Genomic DNA, 17,147 nt, shown 5'->3' with positions numbered 1-17,147 from the left:
TCGAATGGCGCCAGTCGTTTCGTAGATGCGGACCGAGGTTGTTTGTCTCCGGACCGCAGTGGATGTCGAGAGAAATGAGACCCCACAGTTCTGGCTTTAGCAACACACCACAACTCCCTGAATTCAATTGTGATGGCGGACGGAAGCTCCCCAGGAGCGCTTGAAAGAATAGAAACATGCCAATGTCCAGTTCTAACCAATTATGCCTAAAAGCTTTGTTCTTCATGCTCAGCAAAAGCCAATGCTCCGTAACGCATACAAGTACGTGTCCTGTCTGCTGGGCACTGCTGTATGGAATACCTTGCCTCCTAATTACAACACCATCAACGAATGCGTCATCTCTCCTTCTCCGCGAGCGCCGGAAATACATGTTAGTCCTGTGGATGCCACCAGGTCACTCTTTCCAGCTCTCGATTTTGTTCCCAACGACATACCTTTCTGTTGACCGATCATCAAAACGGGATGCAGCCATAAACAAACCTTCAGCAGGGATTTCGCCTCAGTTTCGGCATTGGGAAGCGTATTGTAATGCCGGTCTTCAAGGTCTCCAGGGCAGTCGCACATCTCGGTGACCAAGGTCCACAAAGAGATCTCAGGGAGCACTTGGCCTCTGCGCCAGTCGAGCGTCATGTCTCGTGGTCGGGCGATTTCATCATCTTTGGTGAGGATCCTGAAAATCGAGTAGGGTGGCTCACGGTATGATATTAGATTGTGCCAGTCCGTATGGAAACCTTTCTCCCGCATGACCTGTTCGATTTGGCTAGGACGCACAGCACAGAGTGAATGGCCCCAAGTGCACTGCCATTGCCAGAAGGTCTCATTTATTTCGACATCAGCTGTGCCGCCGTCTTCCAACGACGCGGTAGCAACTTCTCACCTTTTGCGTGCATGTCGTTGGAGCCGGACGACAAATGCTCGTGTGACGTCAGCCAGTCCGAGGGCCGGCAGGGGCACAGTGGGTGAAGAAAGAAATGAGACACGCTAGGTCTAACTGTGGCAGCACATGAATGCTTCCTAAGCACAACTATAGCAGTAAATGAATGCTCCCTAAGCGTGACTATAATAGTAGATGAATGCTCCTTAAGCGCGACTATAGCAGTAGATGAATGCTCCCTAAGTGCACTCATATTGCCAGGAGGTCTGTCGCATTTCTTTCGACACCCACTGTGGGGGGAGGTCTGCGCTTCGACCAGCCCCTGATGATCGATCGACGCTGTCGCTGGACCCTGTCCCCACCTCGCGTAGGCAGATGGACTCCTGAAGGTAACCAGGGGACGGAATGGAGCGATCGCGGAGCTGTTCTGAGATGCGGTAATTCGGCGTGGGATATTCCCTCTCCTGCTAATCGTCGAAGTAGACGGTCGGTGTGGAGGGATGCGACAGACTCCGCATATTGTTCTGTTGGTGTGATGCCGTCGACGATCCCAATCTTCAACCTTCTCTTCGCTCTGTCTCGAGGATGCGCTGGTTAGGATCTTCTCCTCTCTTCCGTGCCTCTTGAAGCTGCCTTTGCTCTTCCGTCCGCAGTTGCAGAATCTGGTGTTCCGTCTCTTCAATCGTCGCAGCATCCCCCTTGAATTGGATCATCGTCATGCCTCTGATCTTCTTCTCCAAATACTCCCTCTCACGCCTCACATACCAAAACTGTCGATAATCCTCGGCGGAGCCGAAGCACACGCCATATCCGTCGCAGTAACAGCTGTGCTCCGCGGGACAATATTGGCTTTCGCGCATGAAGATGTACTGCCAGAGGTATTCAAACACGCGGCCGGAATTGTAATCGGCGAGCTCGGTCTCCATCAGCCATTTCCGGAGGTGGATGTATTGTTCTTTTGGTGTTTCCAGGATACGGTCCCTACTCGCCGCAAACTGTGCGCAGCAGGGCTGAGAGAGCGCGGTCGGAGGCTTGTGTCCTGGCCAGAGTTCCCGCCATACCTGAGTAGTAAACGCCAGTTCGCCAGACTTCTTGATGTTCTGTACGTCAAAGTATGGGCGGTCGAGGTGGATCCAGTCAGGGCATCCAGGGTCGAGTTGGCACCGGGAGTTCATGTATCCGAATCGTGACACGCGATCGAGATTCATTCGCTTGATTGTTTCGACGGAATCTCCGTTTAAGAGGGGGTTGTTGTGCCAGGCGAATCTTTGAGAGTGGAAGAAGAAGACAACGTCCGGCAGCGAGTCGTAGTGGTCGATGATGTAGGTCAGATATACCATGGCCTCGTGGCCTTTGTTCACGGGAACGGTCAAGTCGCCTTCGCGCGGTTTGTCGACGACGTATATGGCGGTAGGCAAGTCGGGCAATTCATGTGCCATCCAGTCGATGTTCTCATACTGGGTTCGGGCAGCGACCAAGACGCGACTGTAGTGATAACCTTCCGGCTTTGGCGGAAATTCGGAAAACGGTATCGGACGAGTAAAGTTTGTGTGGGCAGCGCCCTCGATAATCCGCAAACTCGTTTCTTCTTTGATTTTCAGGGTGGCGTCCCGTTTGCTCGAAAGGAAGGAGTAAATGAGAAGGCATTGAAGAGTAACCAAAAGGCTGTAAAGAATCACATTGCAGGGCGAGCGGCTGATGGTAATCATTTTGAACCAGGTGAAAGAGCGAAAACGGCCACAGAAGGGGAGAGGGGGCGGGAGGATCTTTATGATGGTCGGCAGTACCGCAAGTTTGGTGTTTCCGTGCGCCATCAGCAACGCACGACACCAAATTCGATGCCTATCACCACAAGATTTTAGTCTTTTGGCGATCTGAAGTGGGGAGATGCCGCGTCCTCCGGGGTGACTTGAACCCCAATGAGATACCAGTCCAGTGACATGTCCAAGCGTCGATGCTTGCTTACGCGTTTCAGAAGCTCAGTCCTCACCCTTGCTGTCACGGTACTCCAACGAATAGAAGACGTGCGGGAAAGCCAAAATCAAACGAGCGCCAAAGAGTGACCTTTGGCGTTGAATTTTATTGCGGGCAAGCTCGAGTGAACATTGCGCCCCCTTGAAGGTTGATCCAGGACGCACCGTTGAAATTGCCCTGTGTATGGACGGACAGCCGCCGCATCGGACCGCGCGGCTGGACCAACAGCCTCATGGTGCTGTTGTACATCAGCCACGTTGTGGCTCGTCGCATGTAGCAGATGTACGTGTCGGTCGCATTGGCGGCAATGACTCTGAAACAAAATGGCTTGTCGTCCAACTTGTGCTGTGGTCGCTTCGAGGTCGACAGAGAAGCGAAGACGTTGGTTCCTGAAAGACGTTGGCATCGCCAGAAGAAACGGGATCCCGATCCGAGAAGCCAGCGAAGACCATGGAATGATCTGTGCTCATAAGCTCTACATTTGACGTTTGTTGCAGCCAAACCATCAACCAGGACAAGCCACAGCCAACCGAGCGCCCAGAGCGAACACGACCTTTAGTTGCCAGCCATTCAGCGCTGAAGGTCGCCCGCTCCTCAGGATATTTGATTTCTTTCAACCCGCAAACATGGACAATTTTGTGAAGTCCTTAAAGTTGCACTCGTGACTGGACACAAAGAACTCACCAAAGCTCGGTGTTTGTGTCTAGGCGCAAAACAAATGTCACTGTGGTGATGCACATGCTGCTGGCGTCCGCCAGCCACCTTGTGTGCCCGTTCTACCGCTCTCTGATCGACTCATTGTGGACCTGTTTCACGACAGCTCCCAGGAAAGAATCCACTCCACAGACAACAGCGCCAACTGCGAGGACGACAGGCAGCAAGATGCATTGCGACCTCTTTCTGGAGACCCTGTGCTCTATTAGTCAGTGGCCATGGCAACGGGGCAAGAGCTAATTCCGAGCTCAAGCTCTCAAGTCGTCGCGACGGCCTCTGTATCGAGAAATCAGAGCCAGCACTTTCCCACCACAGCGTTCTCAATCACGCCAATCGACAAAATTCCCATCAATCTCCCCATCGGGATGTACAAAGACGTCGCATTCAATCACTGGGCTCTCTTCGTCGACGCGCTAACCGACGCATCCATCATCAACGCTCTCAACGACGCGGCCGGCAACTAGACCATGGAGATCACGCCCTCCAACGCGCACATCGACCCAAACGCCGACCGACTCGTTGAGTTGTGCAAGATTCCGGTCGACAAACTCCCAGATCTGCGCGGAGTGGCGGAGCAGGTGGGGCCAAGCCCAGAGCATCCGACGTGGAACTGTCAGGATTTCGAGCTGGAGCTGATTTCGAGATCGGAGCAGTGGCGGCTGTTGGATCTGGATGATGGCAGGTTTGATGAGCTGTGGATGATGCAGGATGGCCTTGTTGCGGTGGAGTGAGACGGCGAGCTTTCGCTGTTAGGTTGCCAAGTTCAGCATCCGTGGAGCGAGTCGTGGCATGCCTGAGCATGGATTTTGTGAGCTGACGGTCCAACGCTTCCCGTCAATGTTCTCGACAGAGTGAATGCTCCTCATTCACTGAACCGAGGATCTTTTGAAGCTCCTGGTCGCATCCCCATCGAGACGTGCGTGCGTCTCCTTGTTGCACCCCTGTTCCTGTTGTTTTGAGGCCCTCCGCTTGTCGCCGCGAACCTCGGTCTGCTTCAGCGGGTGAGCGACAGTTTGCGACGTCAAACCACATCGTCGGTTCCACTGCTTTCTCTCCTCTTTCGAGGTCCCTTCAAATCTCCTTTCGCTCTGCTCAACCATGAGGGCAGCGAACCGCCAACCATTTCCCAGACTTCGGTGAATGGTCCTCGAAAGATTTCCAAGAAGCTCTGGAAGAGGTCGTTCATGTCTTTCAAAGGTTCCTCTCTTCGGAAAGGACGGGCAAATGCAGGATAGACCAAACACTTCTCCAGTATCGCCTCGGTTCTGTCTTGTTCTTCCTCCTTTTCAGCAGGCTTGTCTTCTTGCGACTCCTTTGGTCCATCCTTTTCGTCCTTTTCTTTGGATACCACCTCCGCACCTTTTTCTTTCTCTTTCTCGGTGGATTTCTCGCCGATTTGTCGGAAAAAGCGAAAGACATCGATAAAGTTGAGAGCGACAAGGTTGATCATGGAGACGGGTACGAAGAAGGGAAGGAGCAAGGTAAAGACGAGAGAATGGAAAACAAACGTCCCCAATTTCCAGTAGCGCCGCTTCATGACGCCGTTCTTGAAGCCCAGTACAAGCCAGATGGGAATGCCAACAATCACGACGATCGCGAATATTACGGCCTTCAATGCGGCTTTTGTTGCCTTTTTCATTTTCGTGCGTTTTGTGTCTTTTGGGACCTCCTCGGGAGTCTCGTTTTTGTCGTCCCGTGAAGATTCAGTATCTTTTCTTCCCGGCAAGTCCTTGGGACCATTATTCGCGGTGCTTGTTGGAGTGTTCCCCTGGCTACCCGTGTTTTTGCGGCGGAGCGGAGACTCAGATTCCTTGGGTTGATCCTTGGCTTCAGATTTCTTTTCCTCTGATGGTTCTTGCATTTGGGTGCCTTTGGTGTTCGGGTCGTTTTCGGTTTCGGCCGGGTTCTGCCAATTTCTCAGGGAATGCAGTGAGCCGTACGCGAGAGCCAGTTGACGTCCGGGAATTTCTTGCATAAAGTAGGAAATCCAGTGCCAAATGTGCCACAGGCCATGGCGTAATCTTCTCAGACGCCACGCGAGGTAAATTGAGCTCCCTTCCAACTGGACCTCCTGTTCTGTAGGCTTTGACTGGCCTCTCGAGTCATGATAGCGTCGATGCAAGACACTCCTTTTCATGGCACGATCAAGGATAAGGCTTTTCAGTCCTCTGACGACGTCTTTGATCGCATCGCCTGCAAGTTTGACGCATACGAGGAAAAACAGCGTGATGAAGAGAGCAGCTGCGGCAGTCTTGGCCATGGTAGTGATCAAGGAGCGTTCGGGTATTCCGTTCATGCTGAAAATGGCCGCTGCGAATCCCAAAGGTAGGAAAACGACGGTAACGCTGGTAAAGACTCGAACATCCTCGGCGCTTCGCAGGTTCATGTCGTCGCGGAAGGATGCCCGAATGCTTTCGATTCTGGTGATCAACAGCTGTGTTTTCGCCTGTTGCGTCCTCAAATCGCGAATGTTTTGACGATTTACGCGCTTCCAGAAGCTGATTGTATAGTGGTACTTGTTTTCATCCTTCAGCGTCCATCTTGGTCTTGCTTCTCCTCGGTCTTGCTCTCGTCTCTCCCAGCCCTCGAGCTGCTCCAGATTCAGACGAATTTCTTGGTTTAGCCTGTCAAGGGCATATACCATGTCCCTCCACTGGTCGATGGATGAAAAATAGTCGCTGCTCAGAAAGGAGTGAGATGGTGTACTCATGACCTCAAAAAAGACCAGGATTTTTTGTGTGCTCATCCACATGGTAGACAACATTCGGTCGAGAATCATCTGCTCAAATACTCTCCGCTGGGCCCAGGGACGTGTGTGGTCATATGAGGGAACATGAACTTCCATGGCTGACTCAAAGCGTAGATACGAGTCCTCGTTGCCTGCTATTGGCAGGTTTTCGATTATGTGACAAGTCCAGAACCGGTCCAAGAAGTCGCCATCGAAACGGAAACCGATTGCTGCTCGAACCAGCTGATGGTCTTTCAGCGCAAATCCCTCTAGATACTCCGGGGGCGATAGATCCTTTTGTTCCTGGCGGTCGGTGTCGCTCGAAAGTTGCCAGAATGAGATATGAAGTTCAGTTTCCCAGAAGTTGGTTGCTCTGACTGCTACATCCAAGAATGCCTTCAGACCAATGAAGTGCCGTTTGAAGAACGCCAACATTCTTTCAAAGTCTGATGCGCAAGCACAGAGTACGGCAATGTCATCGTAAGGTTTTGAGATCCTTATAACTCTCTTTTTGGCGTTCGCCTCCGTTCGCTCCTCGCAAAGCTTGCGGGAAAACTCGAGATTTTCCATCATGTCCCATTTCGGCCAAGTATTTCCATCCTCAGGCGAACCTGATTCCGGCACATCTTTGATGGAAGCCTTTTTCTCTTTGGCCCAGTCACTTTCGCTCTCTTCCCGCTCATCGGGTCGGTAGAAAGCTCTGAAGAGTCTTTTAAGCCCAGAGTCAAAGAAGGAGTAATCCCAGGGCATCGGGTCGATTTTGAGATCTTCGAGAATTTGTGCAAGGTCCAACCAAAATATTACCATATCCTTTATCGTGTTCTGTTTACCAAACACGGTGCCCGGCCAGTTAATCTCAGAAGAAAAGAATCCCGGGGGCCTGTATAGCCAAAGGTCCGGTATCTCAATGACTCTGCTCAAATTGAACGAGTGATTGGGCGGCATATGTTTCTTTGCAAAAAAGGCGGTGACTAGATCGGGATCCGTTTCTTCCATGCGTTCGAAGGCTTCCAAGCCATGATTCGTGCTTAGGGTACCCTGAAGAATGTTATTTCCGTTCTCGTGGTTGCGCTCAATTCTTGAAGCTATCGTGAAATTCCCAAAACGTCTCACGTTTTCGGGACCCTTTTGCGCGATCCAAAGTATGTAGGGAAGCTCGAAGGTGGTCCCAAAGGAATATCCGCCGGTTTTTTCCTTGCCCTCGCGTTGCGTCGATTGTCGAATCTGGCCAGGGAACAGACCGTGAGATCCGCAGATCATCTGCAAAGATCTTTTGGCGTGATTGAACAGGTCCTCCGGCTGTCCCTGATTTAGGCGCCACTGCTCATACGCCACAAGCAGCTCTAGTCCATATCGTAATGGCTTCTGGAACTTCGAATCTTCGTTCTTTTCAAACCGGCTCTGTACATTGACAGTGTTCTTCCATGCAACCAGGCTTGTCTCGGTTGCATCGAAAAATCCAGAGAGGCTGGCGTAAATCAGAGCGGTGTCCGTAGACCGGAATATATACCTCGTGCCCAGAACAGTGCGAGAGCTAGCGACCATCTTCTGTTTGAGGGAGGAAGAGCCATGGACCAAGAACCGTCGAAGGATGATTTCCTGCGCAGATTCGGCTGAAATGGACCTGGGAAGACCATGAAGCTGCGCTAGTTGTCCCTTCGGATGTGATCCAGTGAGAAGACCCATCTTCTGTAAGCATTCTATCGCCATCCACATCCACACATTGATCTCCAGGTGGAAAGCAGCGATCCCGTTGGATTTGCGTTCATGAAACAGGTACTCGTCTTGCGTCATCCTACTGCTCAGCTCTTTTTTCCATCTTTTGGCTGCTTCTGCAACGTGATTGTTGCTTGGTGTTATGAGAAACCCTAAAGATGCAGTATACTTCTCGTTCCACTCGCGGTCCGTCAAATCTTGTGATGCCGATCCTGAGTCACCACTTCCTGGGTTCCTTGTTGATCCTTGCTGCTCGACGGGTTGTGTCTGAGTGAAGTATTCCGCAAAGTAGAAGGTTTTTATGATTTGAAATGGTTCAGGATATCCTCGGGGGCGTTCGCTGCAGGACTCGCCGACAGCTCCGATGGGATGGCCGGAAGCCCGATGACTCCACACGAAGCAATTTGTGCCTCTACTCCAAGCTTTCTTATAGATCCAGTTCAGGTGAGCTTTGCAAGTGTTCTGGATTCTGGCACACCTTTTTACTTGGTAAAGTCGCTTGCATCCCAGACTGCTGGCCGGTTCCGTAATGGAAGCTGGGCCTCCCTCTTCGTCATTCTGTAAATATGTGAAGACGTCAAGGAGAAACTTGAACGCGAAACTAGAAGTTGTCAGGGCCTTGATCATGCACGCACTAAGGTCATAAGACCTACAAACTTGCAGAAGATTCGATGTCGTGACCTGAGAAGTCACCGCAGGTGATGGCAACACAGGGCATCCCTTCGTCGTCCTCTTTGTGTTGCTCGAAGACGCCGTGATCAGGGTTCCACTTCCATTCGATATCGCTTCGAATTGCACAAACAGACAGAATGTGCTCCAGATTGCGTCTGAAAATGAAATCAAGGTGACCATCTTCACTCAATCTGCTTTGTTGATAGCCAAGATCCGGGTAGAAAGAGCTTTCGAAAAGTTTCCGCGCCGAAATCATAGTGGAGCGCCACCCATTGCCCATGTTCGACATGAGTTGCAGTCGATAAGCAATCGTAACTGTCATCTTTTCTTCGTGACGCGAATCAAAATGTACGGACCATCCCTCCTCATCCGCTTCTTGCGCCTTTCCGTTGACAAAGAGGGACACGACTAGTCCCACAGCTTTTGGGTTCACAGACTGCTTGTTCGCCTCGTCAATTCTGTCCGCACAAGTCCCATCCGATGCCGATGGAGCGTTAGGCTGAGCTATGTCGTCGTTCCTGGTCTGGTATGGTCCGAAGTGGTGAGCAACAACAAAGCTGCGCTTTTTTGGTCCAAGCAACGTTTCATAACCTGAGAATTCATTCTTGCTTTCCCTAGTGATGCGCCGCTGATCGAGTATCCAGTTGTCGTATGCTATCCACACGCCACGTGCCCTCTTGTCCTTGGGGGACTCGAAGTTGAATCGATCGTATGGTTGCATTCGGTCCATTTCCCTGATCCCAAGGTCCTTCAAATGGATCCGGAATGAAGTCTTCGTGCTGTTCCCTGCACTGCCTTCTTCCAAGGATTTCTCATATTCTTCGCTTGTGGCAGACTGGGTTCTTGCGCGAAGGACATAATTTTGGACGACAATATCTTCCAAGATGCTGTACTGCAAAATCATCGAGAAACTCTGTGTTTCGAATTCGAAGTAGGGCCAACGATCATCAGCAAACCTTAATCTTGGGGCCCGGTCTTGTATTGAAGGCTCAGAGAGTCCCAGTCCTTGAGAAGGGTCTGCGGAGCGTTCAAGAAGACGTTCGGTACGAGGTTCCGATTTCAACGGTGTCCAAACACCTGTCGTCATATCCGGCAAATCAACAGTGAAGAAACCAGAAGCTCCAATGCCAAAATACTTCGTGATTTGGAGAATCTTCCCATAGGAGGTCACAGTCGATGTCGTGCTGTTGTCTCCAAATGAGATGTACGTATTCGGTGTCTCATGCGCTGGAGACTCAATAAATCTGCTTTCATCGACAGCGCTCCAATTTTCTGGTAAGTCCCCTAGACCCGGCGGGTAAAATTAGTCTCAGCTGCTGAAAAGGGTTTCAAGTCAATCTCTTACACTCATTGTATTCTTCTAGTGGCTGAGCGTCGACTGGTGTCGGCTCCAAGTAGAAGTTGTCCTGTTCAGAGAGCGACACCCGCTCTGGAGTTTTGGTTGAATTCGGAGACATTGAAAAGCATTCCGTTGGACTGGAGGATTCGGAGCTCCGTTTGGAAGATTTAGTGGATTCGATGGTCCACAAGGCGGTATGGATCGACTGACAGTAAAATGGCGAGACCGGCTTGCTTGGATTGACAGTCCCGGCCTTGGAGCGCTACTCGTTTGATTGCCAGGGTTATTCGGAGCAGTTTGTCATACTGGCGCTGGGATGTACTGATCTAAAAGACGATTATGCAGGCGTTCAAAAGGTGGTCTCGATGATCATCATCGAGTCTTTATTGAAGAATAATCAGCCTCATCCTGATGCCAGGGTCAATCATCGCATGGGAGTGATTTGCAAGCGAACGATCAATCTTGACGGGGTTGAGATCATACTGAAAAGCCATCGCGAGAAATCCGTCACCCGCCAAGGTATAGCCGCCATCGCTGACCAGCAGCCTTGTCCAATATGGTCAGATACCCGACGGCGCTGAGCTTTCGTAATCTCGAAGATTGTGAAACCCTGTCGTGAACATGTCTAAGCATGGGAAATCGTCAAGCGTCGCGGCTGCGCTCTGGGTGAAAATTGGCGGTCGGCGATGGGTGTTTCCTCGAGGCCTGCCAAAGTAGAGGTTGTCAAGATGCCGTGTTCAGGCCACCGTCATTCGCGAAAGGTGCTCGGGCAACAAGTCCGAAGAAGAGCAAGGTGAGGTAAGGTAGGTGACTGACGGGATGCAGCTGCATGGCGGTCAGCACTTTTGCGGAGGGCGTACGCCTCGTCGCATGCCACCCAACTGGAAAAAGAGATGGACGTCCATGGTCGCTCGGCAGCTGCATGTTTCTGACTGAGCACCTGGCACCTGCCAGATCCAGGCAGCACACAATCACCTTCAACTGCTTGTCGCACACCTTGTCCAACGGAACTCCAACTCCACCTCAGCCTCCCCGATCCCCTCCACCTCTCGCCGCATTTCGAACGCAAACTGTGGAGCAATCCTCTCTCACAGTTCCTCCAAAAGCGACAACACAACCCACGACAATCTCGCCACCGTCCTCTCCGACACTCACCAAAAGCTCAACCGCAAACACGTCTGCAGATCAACGCTCTGTTGCACACTGATGTCGGTGCCCTCCCTCCCTCCCTCACTGCCTCCCTTGAAGACGCTCATCCTCTTCCCACAGCTAATCCCACCTGATCCGCCACAGTCAGGCCAAGGCTGCAAGGCTGCGCGAGGCTGAGAAAGGCTGACGCAATGCGGGCACAGATGCCGTTGCAAGATCGCTGGTTCGCACCGCGCATCGAGATTTGCTGCAGTCTTGGCTTTCGCCTCGGAGCCTTTGCCAAAAGCCGTCGCGGACACGGCGAAGAAAGTTCTCGTGTGGGTAGACACCGTTTCATCGGAAGGACGACATGAGGAGAAAGAGAGAGTGAGAAACAACATACCCGTAAGTTCAAAATCGGCAAACATCCAGGCGAATACCTGCTTGGAGCACGGAGAGCCATCCTCCGTCCTGACGGCATGCGCCTGCGGACCATTCGAGATGTGTGCCAGCCTTTGACAACAAGCCTCTGTCCTCTCGGCGCCTCCCTGCCAAATCCTCCACCGCATCGGCCACGGCAAATGCCCCAAAGAGAAAGAATGCGTTGGACAAATGGCAAAGGCTCCAGCGTCTGACTGAAAAGAATCGAGCAGCGACCGACAGCGCACACGGCAAAGGTGAGGGAGTGCCAAACACCAACGGCCCCAACATCGGCATGCGAATGGCATCGAGAAAAAGTGAAAAGTGAATTCGCAAGTAAGAGAAGCACGTCGGGTACGATCACGCAATGAAGCGCCGCTTCAGCAACCGTGACATCATCGCGGTGACGATCACCCCCTGCGCCCCCCATCTGCCAGCTCATCAGTCATCACATCACGTCTCCTTAGCAGACCACTGCCTGCCGCGATCCGGGGAAACTGAATCCAGGAGATCCATATTCCCCAACGCGGCGGGCAGATCACCTTGATCAGCCGTTCGCGCGGCAGATGTGCAGATGTACAGATGTGCTGACGATGCGGTGGCGATGGCTGGTGATGAGCAGGCGGTCGGCCACCTACGCCGGGACCCAGAAGTGGTGGGCGAGGTGCTGCGGGGAAGAAGAAGATCAACGAGATTTTTCGTTTCATTTTTTCTTCTTTCTTTCTTTTTTTCGGGCTTTGTTAGTGTTTTTGTCAGTGTCGCGTCGCGTTGCGCTTGGCCGTGATGTGAAGATCGCACAGATGTAGTTCCGCAGATGAATGCAGGCAGACAGGCAGGCAGGCAGGCAGGCAGGCAATCGACACCGTTCCGAACCGGGTTCAATTCAATGCGTATTGATTGACATTGCAGGCTCTCGCTTCTTGCGCCGCAACAACCATGGCCATGGCCGTTCAACAGAAAAAAAGACGCGCTGCGTTGCGTGGCGTGGCGTGGCGTTCTATGTACCAAATCAGTCAGGCAGCAGAAGTGCTCCGCTCTCTCGCTTGCTTGCTTGTTCGCTCGCGTCCCTCACATCCTGCTCAAAAGGAATCCAAGAACAATTGCAGTCCCTCGCCCTTGCCCTTGCCGGATGCGGTAATACGCGACCCGGCTCTGTGGTGGGTGGTGAACCAAAAATACCGCCTGTCAAAAAAGACCCTGATCTGCTGCTTAGACCAGTCAGTCCGTCGCATCGGATGTTCGTCCGCTCCGCGGCGCTGAAGCGAAGTAGGACCGTTGTTGTTGTTATTGATGAGAATCGTTCCGTCTACCGTAGTCGTACCAAACGCCGTCAACCCAAAAAGACCAAACGAAAAGATAAGGGCGCAGAGACCCGTTTCGCACAAAAGCGAAGGAATTCGGAAAAGGGGGAGCACAAAGTGTCCGGTAAGTTGCGGCAGTGGTCGTGTCAAAAACAGAACAGGCAGGTCGGGCCGAACCTACTATACACGGCCGCCGACCGAACGGGGGCCCCAGAATTTAAGGTTCTAAAGCGCCAAAGTCTAATCGCAAAAAAATGACGCTACCGGCAAAGCAGCAGCTCCTGTCGCGGGAAGGATGCCAAGTTTGGCATCAGCTGGCGGGAGAGAGGAAGGGCAGGCAGAATGGTTCCAGCGGACTGGGTCCGGTTATTTTTTGGCGAAGGGTAGAAAAGAGTTTGGAGAGTTGCGGAAGGAGGGGGAATAAGGCGGAGGAGCAAAGATTAGACGCGCGCGGCGACGAGCGACATGTAAATGCCCCAGCAAAGGCCGATGGCACTGAGGAAGACGATGCGGCGCTCGACGGGGATGAGGGTGAAGTTGATGATGGAGGCAAAGGGCCAGACCTTGTAGCCGGCGACGATGATGGGGATGGTCTCCTGTCGAGCATCAGGTCAGGGAGGATTCCAGAAATGGTGGTAAAGAAGCGAGGGAGGGGACTCACGCTGCGGATGTTGTTGCCGATTTGCGCGCTCGACTGGCCCTTCATGACGCCCATGAGGACCAAGAAGGCGACCGTGTTCATGATGGCGCCCATGGTGATGCAGTCGATGAACCACTTGGTCATGGTGTTTTTCCAGTTGAGCTTGGGCTTGTCCTTTTCGTCGTCGGCGTAGACGTAGCCGCCATCGTCGAGGGAGGTCTTGGACTCGCCGGCCTCGACGTCGCGGTCGGCCAGCTCGGTGGCCTTGTAAGAGGCCTTGCCCGAGGGCGCATAGGCGGGAAAGGTGCGCTCGAGGAAGCCTTGCCAATGGTAGTTGGGCGGAGCGGTGATGAAGGTCAGGACGACGAAGCGCAGGAATTCGACAATGTTGAAGGCAAAGGGCCGCTGTTGTCGAGCGGAGAGGATTAGCTGGTGTGCTGGCGGGTGGGAGGAGCGACAGGGCGGCATACGTTGCCCTTGTACGCATCAATGATTTGGGCGAGGATGTTGGAGATGGAGGACAGCAGTGCTGCTTGGAGGGTGGCGTTGACGATTGGCGAAGGCATGGCGAATGTGGTAGTTGGTGGTGGATTGGATGGAGAAGGGAGAAGTTGGTCGGCAAACGAGTGACGGGGTGAGGTGAGGTGAGGTGAGGAGCAAGGACAGGAATTGAAAATGGTCCAGTTGGCCTCAGGACGTGGACTTGACCTGACAGAGGGAGTCAGTGTCAAGTGCACCCAGTCACCCAGTGCAATCTGGGGCGCGTCCCGTTTCAGGTGCTACGCGCGTCATGGCACCAAGCGGCCCGCGCGCCAATCAAATTCCCGGAATTAGTCTATCGATAAGGAATTTCTCGGCACTGTTCCGCTGCCGGCAGGACAGCTTGAGCCATCGACATCACCCACCAGACCTCCACCTCGACCTCGACCTCCACCCGCTCATCCCCGCCCTGCAAAAATGGACATCGACGACGACGAAGCTCCCCCGCTGCTGGTCGACGCCGCCGACCCCTCCGCAGCCCCCATCACCCCCGGCTCCGACGAGACACTCTCCACCGACGTCCAGGACCTGTCCCTTGTCAAAGTCCCCATCACCATTGTCACCGGTACGCAGCTCGGGCACTGTGCATCTTTCTGGCGCCCATCTCCCGTCTGCTACACCACTAGTCGCGCGGCTTTGCAATCAATCGGCCGTCGGGGCTACCCACCACCCGTTCCCCGCTTCCAATTTCCGCACCGCTGCTCCCTCCAACACTGACGTCTGCCCAGGCTATCTCGGCGCCGGCAAGACGACGCTGTTGAATTACATCCTCAACGAGCGACACGGCAAGAAGATTGCCGTCATCCTCAATGGCTTGTAAACCCCCTTCAGGCGCCGCCAAGCCAAATCCCACTGACTCTGCGCAGAATTCGGAGACTGTAAAGCCCTCCTGCCCCTGGCCCCTGCTGGATCCGACTGACCACCACCTCCCCAGCTGCCGACATTGAAAAGGCCCTGACCGTCTCGAAAGAGGGTTCTCAGGTGCAAGAATGGCTGGACCTGGCCAACGGCTGTCTGTGCTGCACCGTCAAAGACGCCGGCGTGACGGCCATTGAGTCGCTCATGGAGCGCCGCGGCGCCTTTGACTACGTCCTACTCGAGACGACGGGCCTCGCCGACCCGGGCAACATTGCGCCGCTGTTTTGGGTCGACGAGGGGCTGGGCAGCTCCATCTACCTCGACGGCATCGTCACGCTGGTCGACGCCAAAAACATCCTCAAGAGCTTGGAGGAGCGGCCCGCGGCGGCGGCGGATGACCACGACCACGACGGACCCGAACTCACCACCGCGCATTTGCAAATCTCGCACGCCGACGTCGTCGTCATCAACAAGAGCGACCTCGTCACGCCGCAGGAGCTGGCCGACGTCGAGGCGCGCATCCGCGCCATCAACGCCCTGGCAAAGGTGCACGTCACCAACCACAGCCAGGTGCCGCAGCTCGAAGGCGTGCTGCTCGACCTGCACGCGTACGACGCCGTCGGCGCAGAGGAACTCGACTTTGCGGCCAAAGGCCACAGCCATCTCGACCCTGTACGCCCCCCTTTTCCCCGCGTCAACGACATGACGCAGCCCAGAATGACGGCAACCCAACCTAACCACTTCTTAGACAATCGCCACAATCAGCATCCCCATCCCGCCGCTCTCCGCCGCCGGCCTCGACGCCCTTGACGCCTGGCTGCGCTCCGTCCTCTGGGACGAGACGCTGCCAGCCGCCGCTGACGACGGCCCATCGCCCAAATTCGAAATCCACCGCACCAAGGGCCGCGTGCCCATGGCCGATCCCTCCGCTCCGCTCAAACTGATCCAGGGCGTGCGCGAGGTGTTTGAGATCCTGGACGCCAAGGACAGTCCTGGCGACGCTGCGCCGGCGAGCCAGAGCGGCGGCAAGATTGTGCTGATTGGGCGGGGCGTTGACGCTGAAGTGTTTGGGTGCAGTTTGAGGCGGGCGTTGGGGGTGTAAGTGCAAGTGGGGTTGACGGTGGGGGAAATGCTGGAGCATGTCGTCGTTGTAGGCGAGCGGAGTTGTGGTTCGATGGCCGGCGCATGGGCGGAAGACGGCACGAGGCGGTGCACGCATTGTAAGCGGCGTTGAATGAAAAACAAAAAGGCGACGGAGCAAAAGAGATCAGAGCAGGACTCGCGTCGGCAGCACTCGAGTACACTATGTATGTTTGTACAGCAATCACGCACGCACTGACATGGAAACGTCAAATCCAACATTTGCATCATCGCATCTATCCATCCATCCACCACTTTCTCCGTCCTAGATGAGATTGAGGGCTAAATTGTGGAAAACAAGTAAATGCACGCCGGGTGGTGGACACGCAACAACGCCGAGAAAGAAGAAGAGAAAGGTGCCGACCTACAGTAGCGCAGTGCGAGATGAGTAGGTAGACAGGAGAGAAAAGATGCCCATACACGCCCATACGCACACGCGTGGAAAAAAAAAAAAAAAAAAAAAAAAGGAAATATGCCAGGGCAGGGAGTCGAGTCCAGCAAACCAACCAACGATCCAGAGTGATATCCTAGCAAGCAATGACATGACCCCAACACCAACAGATAAAAACAGGACCATCCCCGCAGCAACAGAAGCAGCAGCACGAGGCCGCATGTAGAAGACAGAGCTGGCTGGCCGCCTGGGTGGGCGCGTCGGTGGCGAGACGACGAAAAGTAGCGCGTCCCACAATACCGCACACGCTCATCTCGCCCAGGCAGCGGCGAGGCGAGGAGAAATCGACGAGGGGTGGGGCCAGCAGAAGCATATATGTGCAGTCTTGCTTGCCCGCTCTTCTACCGTGCGCTTCATGCAGGACGACGGTCGGGGCGTGGACAGACGGCGGGCGGGTGTTTGGTAGGTGCTTGTGGGGAGACAGCACCGCCGCCTCTACCACCTGTGTGCTGCGAGAGACAGAGCGCCTGGGTGGCCAGAGCCGACGATGTCGTGACGCTGACATGCTGGATACGGTGCCGTTTCCGTCCTGGTAAAGCAAGGTAGGCGGGTGGCGTGAAAGATGCGGTACCTACCTACCCCTGACACAAAGCACGTAGATGAGAAGACTTGAGAAGACGACCGAAACGGACGACGAAAAAGAGCCAGCCAG

General features: G+C 53.9%; 5 protein-coding genes across 5 annotated transcripts; 1 reads left to right on the top strand and 4 right to left on the bottom strand.

The window, feature by feature from the left end:
* Positions 1–1,431: 1,431 nt before the first annotated feature.
* On the bottom strand, positions 1,432–2,583 carry J3D65DRAFT_666496 (uncharacterized protein; the record flags this gene model as incomplete). Its single annotated transcript, XM_066802929.1, has 1 exon — positions 1,432–2,583. The coding sequence occupies one exon, from the start codon at positions 2,581–2,583 to the stop codon at positions 1,432–1,434; it is 1,152 nt and encodes a 383-aa protein (XP_066657087.1).
* A 2,000-nt stretch (positions 2,584–4,583) lies between these two features.
* J3D65DRAFT_693521 (uncharacterized protein) lies at positions 4,584–10,240 on the bottom strand (the record flags this gene model as incomplete). The annotated part of the gene is given in 3 exon segments (XM_066803963.1): positions 4,584–8,640; positions 8,660–9,962; positions 10,024–10,240. Coding segments are annotated over 3 exon segments (5,577 nt in total), but the record flags the coding sequence as incomplete, so codon positions are not given.
* Positions 10,241–10,987: 747 nt separating this feature from the next.
* Positions 10,988–12,417, bottom strand: J3D65DRAFT_619892 (uncharacterized protein). The gene is made up of 2 exons (XM_066799806.1): positions 11,287–12,417; positions 10,988–11,225 (listed from the first exon to the last, which is right to left on the bottom strand). The coding sequence occupies exons 1-2, from the start codon at positions 12,005–12,007 to the stop codon at positions 11,203–11,205; spliced, it is 744 nt and encodes a 247-aa protein (XP_066657085.1). The 5' UTR covers positions 12,008–12,417; the 3' UTR covers positions 10,988–11,202.
* An 889-nt stretch (positions 12,418–13,306) lies between these two features.
* J3D65DRAFT_645203 (uncharacterized protein) lies at positions 13,307–14,072 on the bottom strand (the record flags this gene model as incomplete). Its single annotated transcript, XM_066802197.1, has 3 exons — positions 13,307–13,462; positions 13,528–13,911; positions 13,977–14,072. The coding sequence occupies 3 exons, from the start codon at positions 14,070–14,072 to the stop codon at positions 13,307–13,309; spliced, it is 636 nt and encodes a 211-aa protein (XP_066657084.1).
* Positions 14,073–14,319: 247 nt separating this feature from the next.
* On the top strand, positions 14,320–16,462 carry J3D65DRAFT_619883 (CobW/HypB/UreG, nucleotide-binding domain-containing protein). The gene is made up of 5 exons (XM_066799805.1): positions 14,320–14,611; positions 14,775–14,858; positions 14,913–14,924; positions 14,981–15,576; positions 15,653–16,462. Exons 1-5 carry the CDS (start codon positions 14,464–14,466, stop codon positions 16,004–16,006), a joined length of 1,194 nt encoding a protein of 397 aa, XP_066657083.1. The 5' UTR covers positions 14,320–14,463; the 3' UTR covers positions 16,007–16,462.
* Positions 16,463–17,147: the final 685 nt, after the last annotated feature.

The sequence above is a fragment of the Phyllosticta citribraziliensis genome (genome assembly GCF_038025025.1).
Source record: "Phyllosticta citribraziliensis strain CPC 17464 chromosome Unknown J3D65scaffold_4, whole genome shotgun sequence".
In the NCBI taxonomy this organism is placed as follows: domain Eukaryota; kingdom Fungi; phylum Ascomycota; class Dothideomycetes; order Botryosphaeriales; family Phyllostictaceae; genus Phyllosticta; species Phyllosticta citribraziliensis.
This window is presented reverse-complemented; position numbering and strand designations above follow the sequence as displayed.

What these genes read in the sequence shown, in the direction of transcription:
- J3D65DRAFT_619892 (XM_066799806.1), bottom strand. Translation starts at nt 12,007, where the DNA reads ATGAGCTGGCAGATGGGGGGCGCAGGGGGTGATCGTCACCGCGATGAT. An exon ending in GGCGGATCAGGTGGGATTAG is followed by an intron (nt 11,226 to 11,286) that starts CTGTGGGAAGAG and finishes GAGGGCACCGAC; the next exon opens with ATCAGTGTGCAACAGAGCGT.
- J3D65DRAFT_619883 (XM_066799805.1), top strand. Translation starts at nt 14,464, where the DNA reads ATGGACATCGACGACGACGAAGCTCCCCCGCTGCTGGTCGACGCCGCC. An exon ending in CCCCATCACCATTGTCACCG is followed by an intron (nt 14,612 to 14,774) that starts GTACGCAGCTCG and finishes ACGTCTGCCCAG; the next exon opens with GCTATCTCGGCGCCGGCAAG. An exon ending in GCCACAGCCATCTCGACCCT is followed by an intron (nt 15,577 to 15,652) that starts GTACGCCCCCCT and finishes ACCACTTCTTAG; the next exon opens with ACAATCGCCACAATCAGCAT.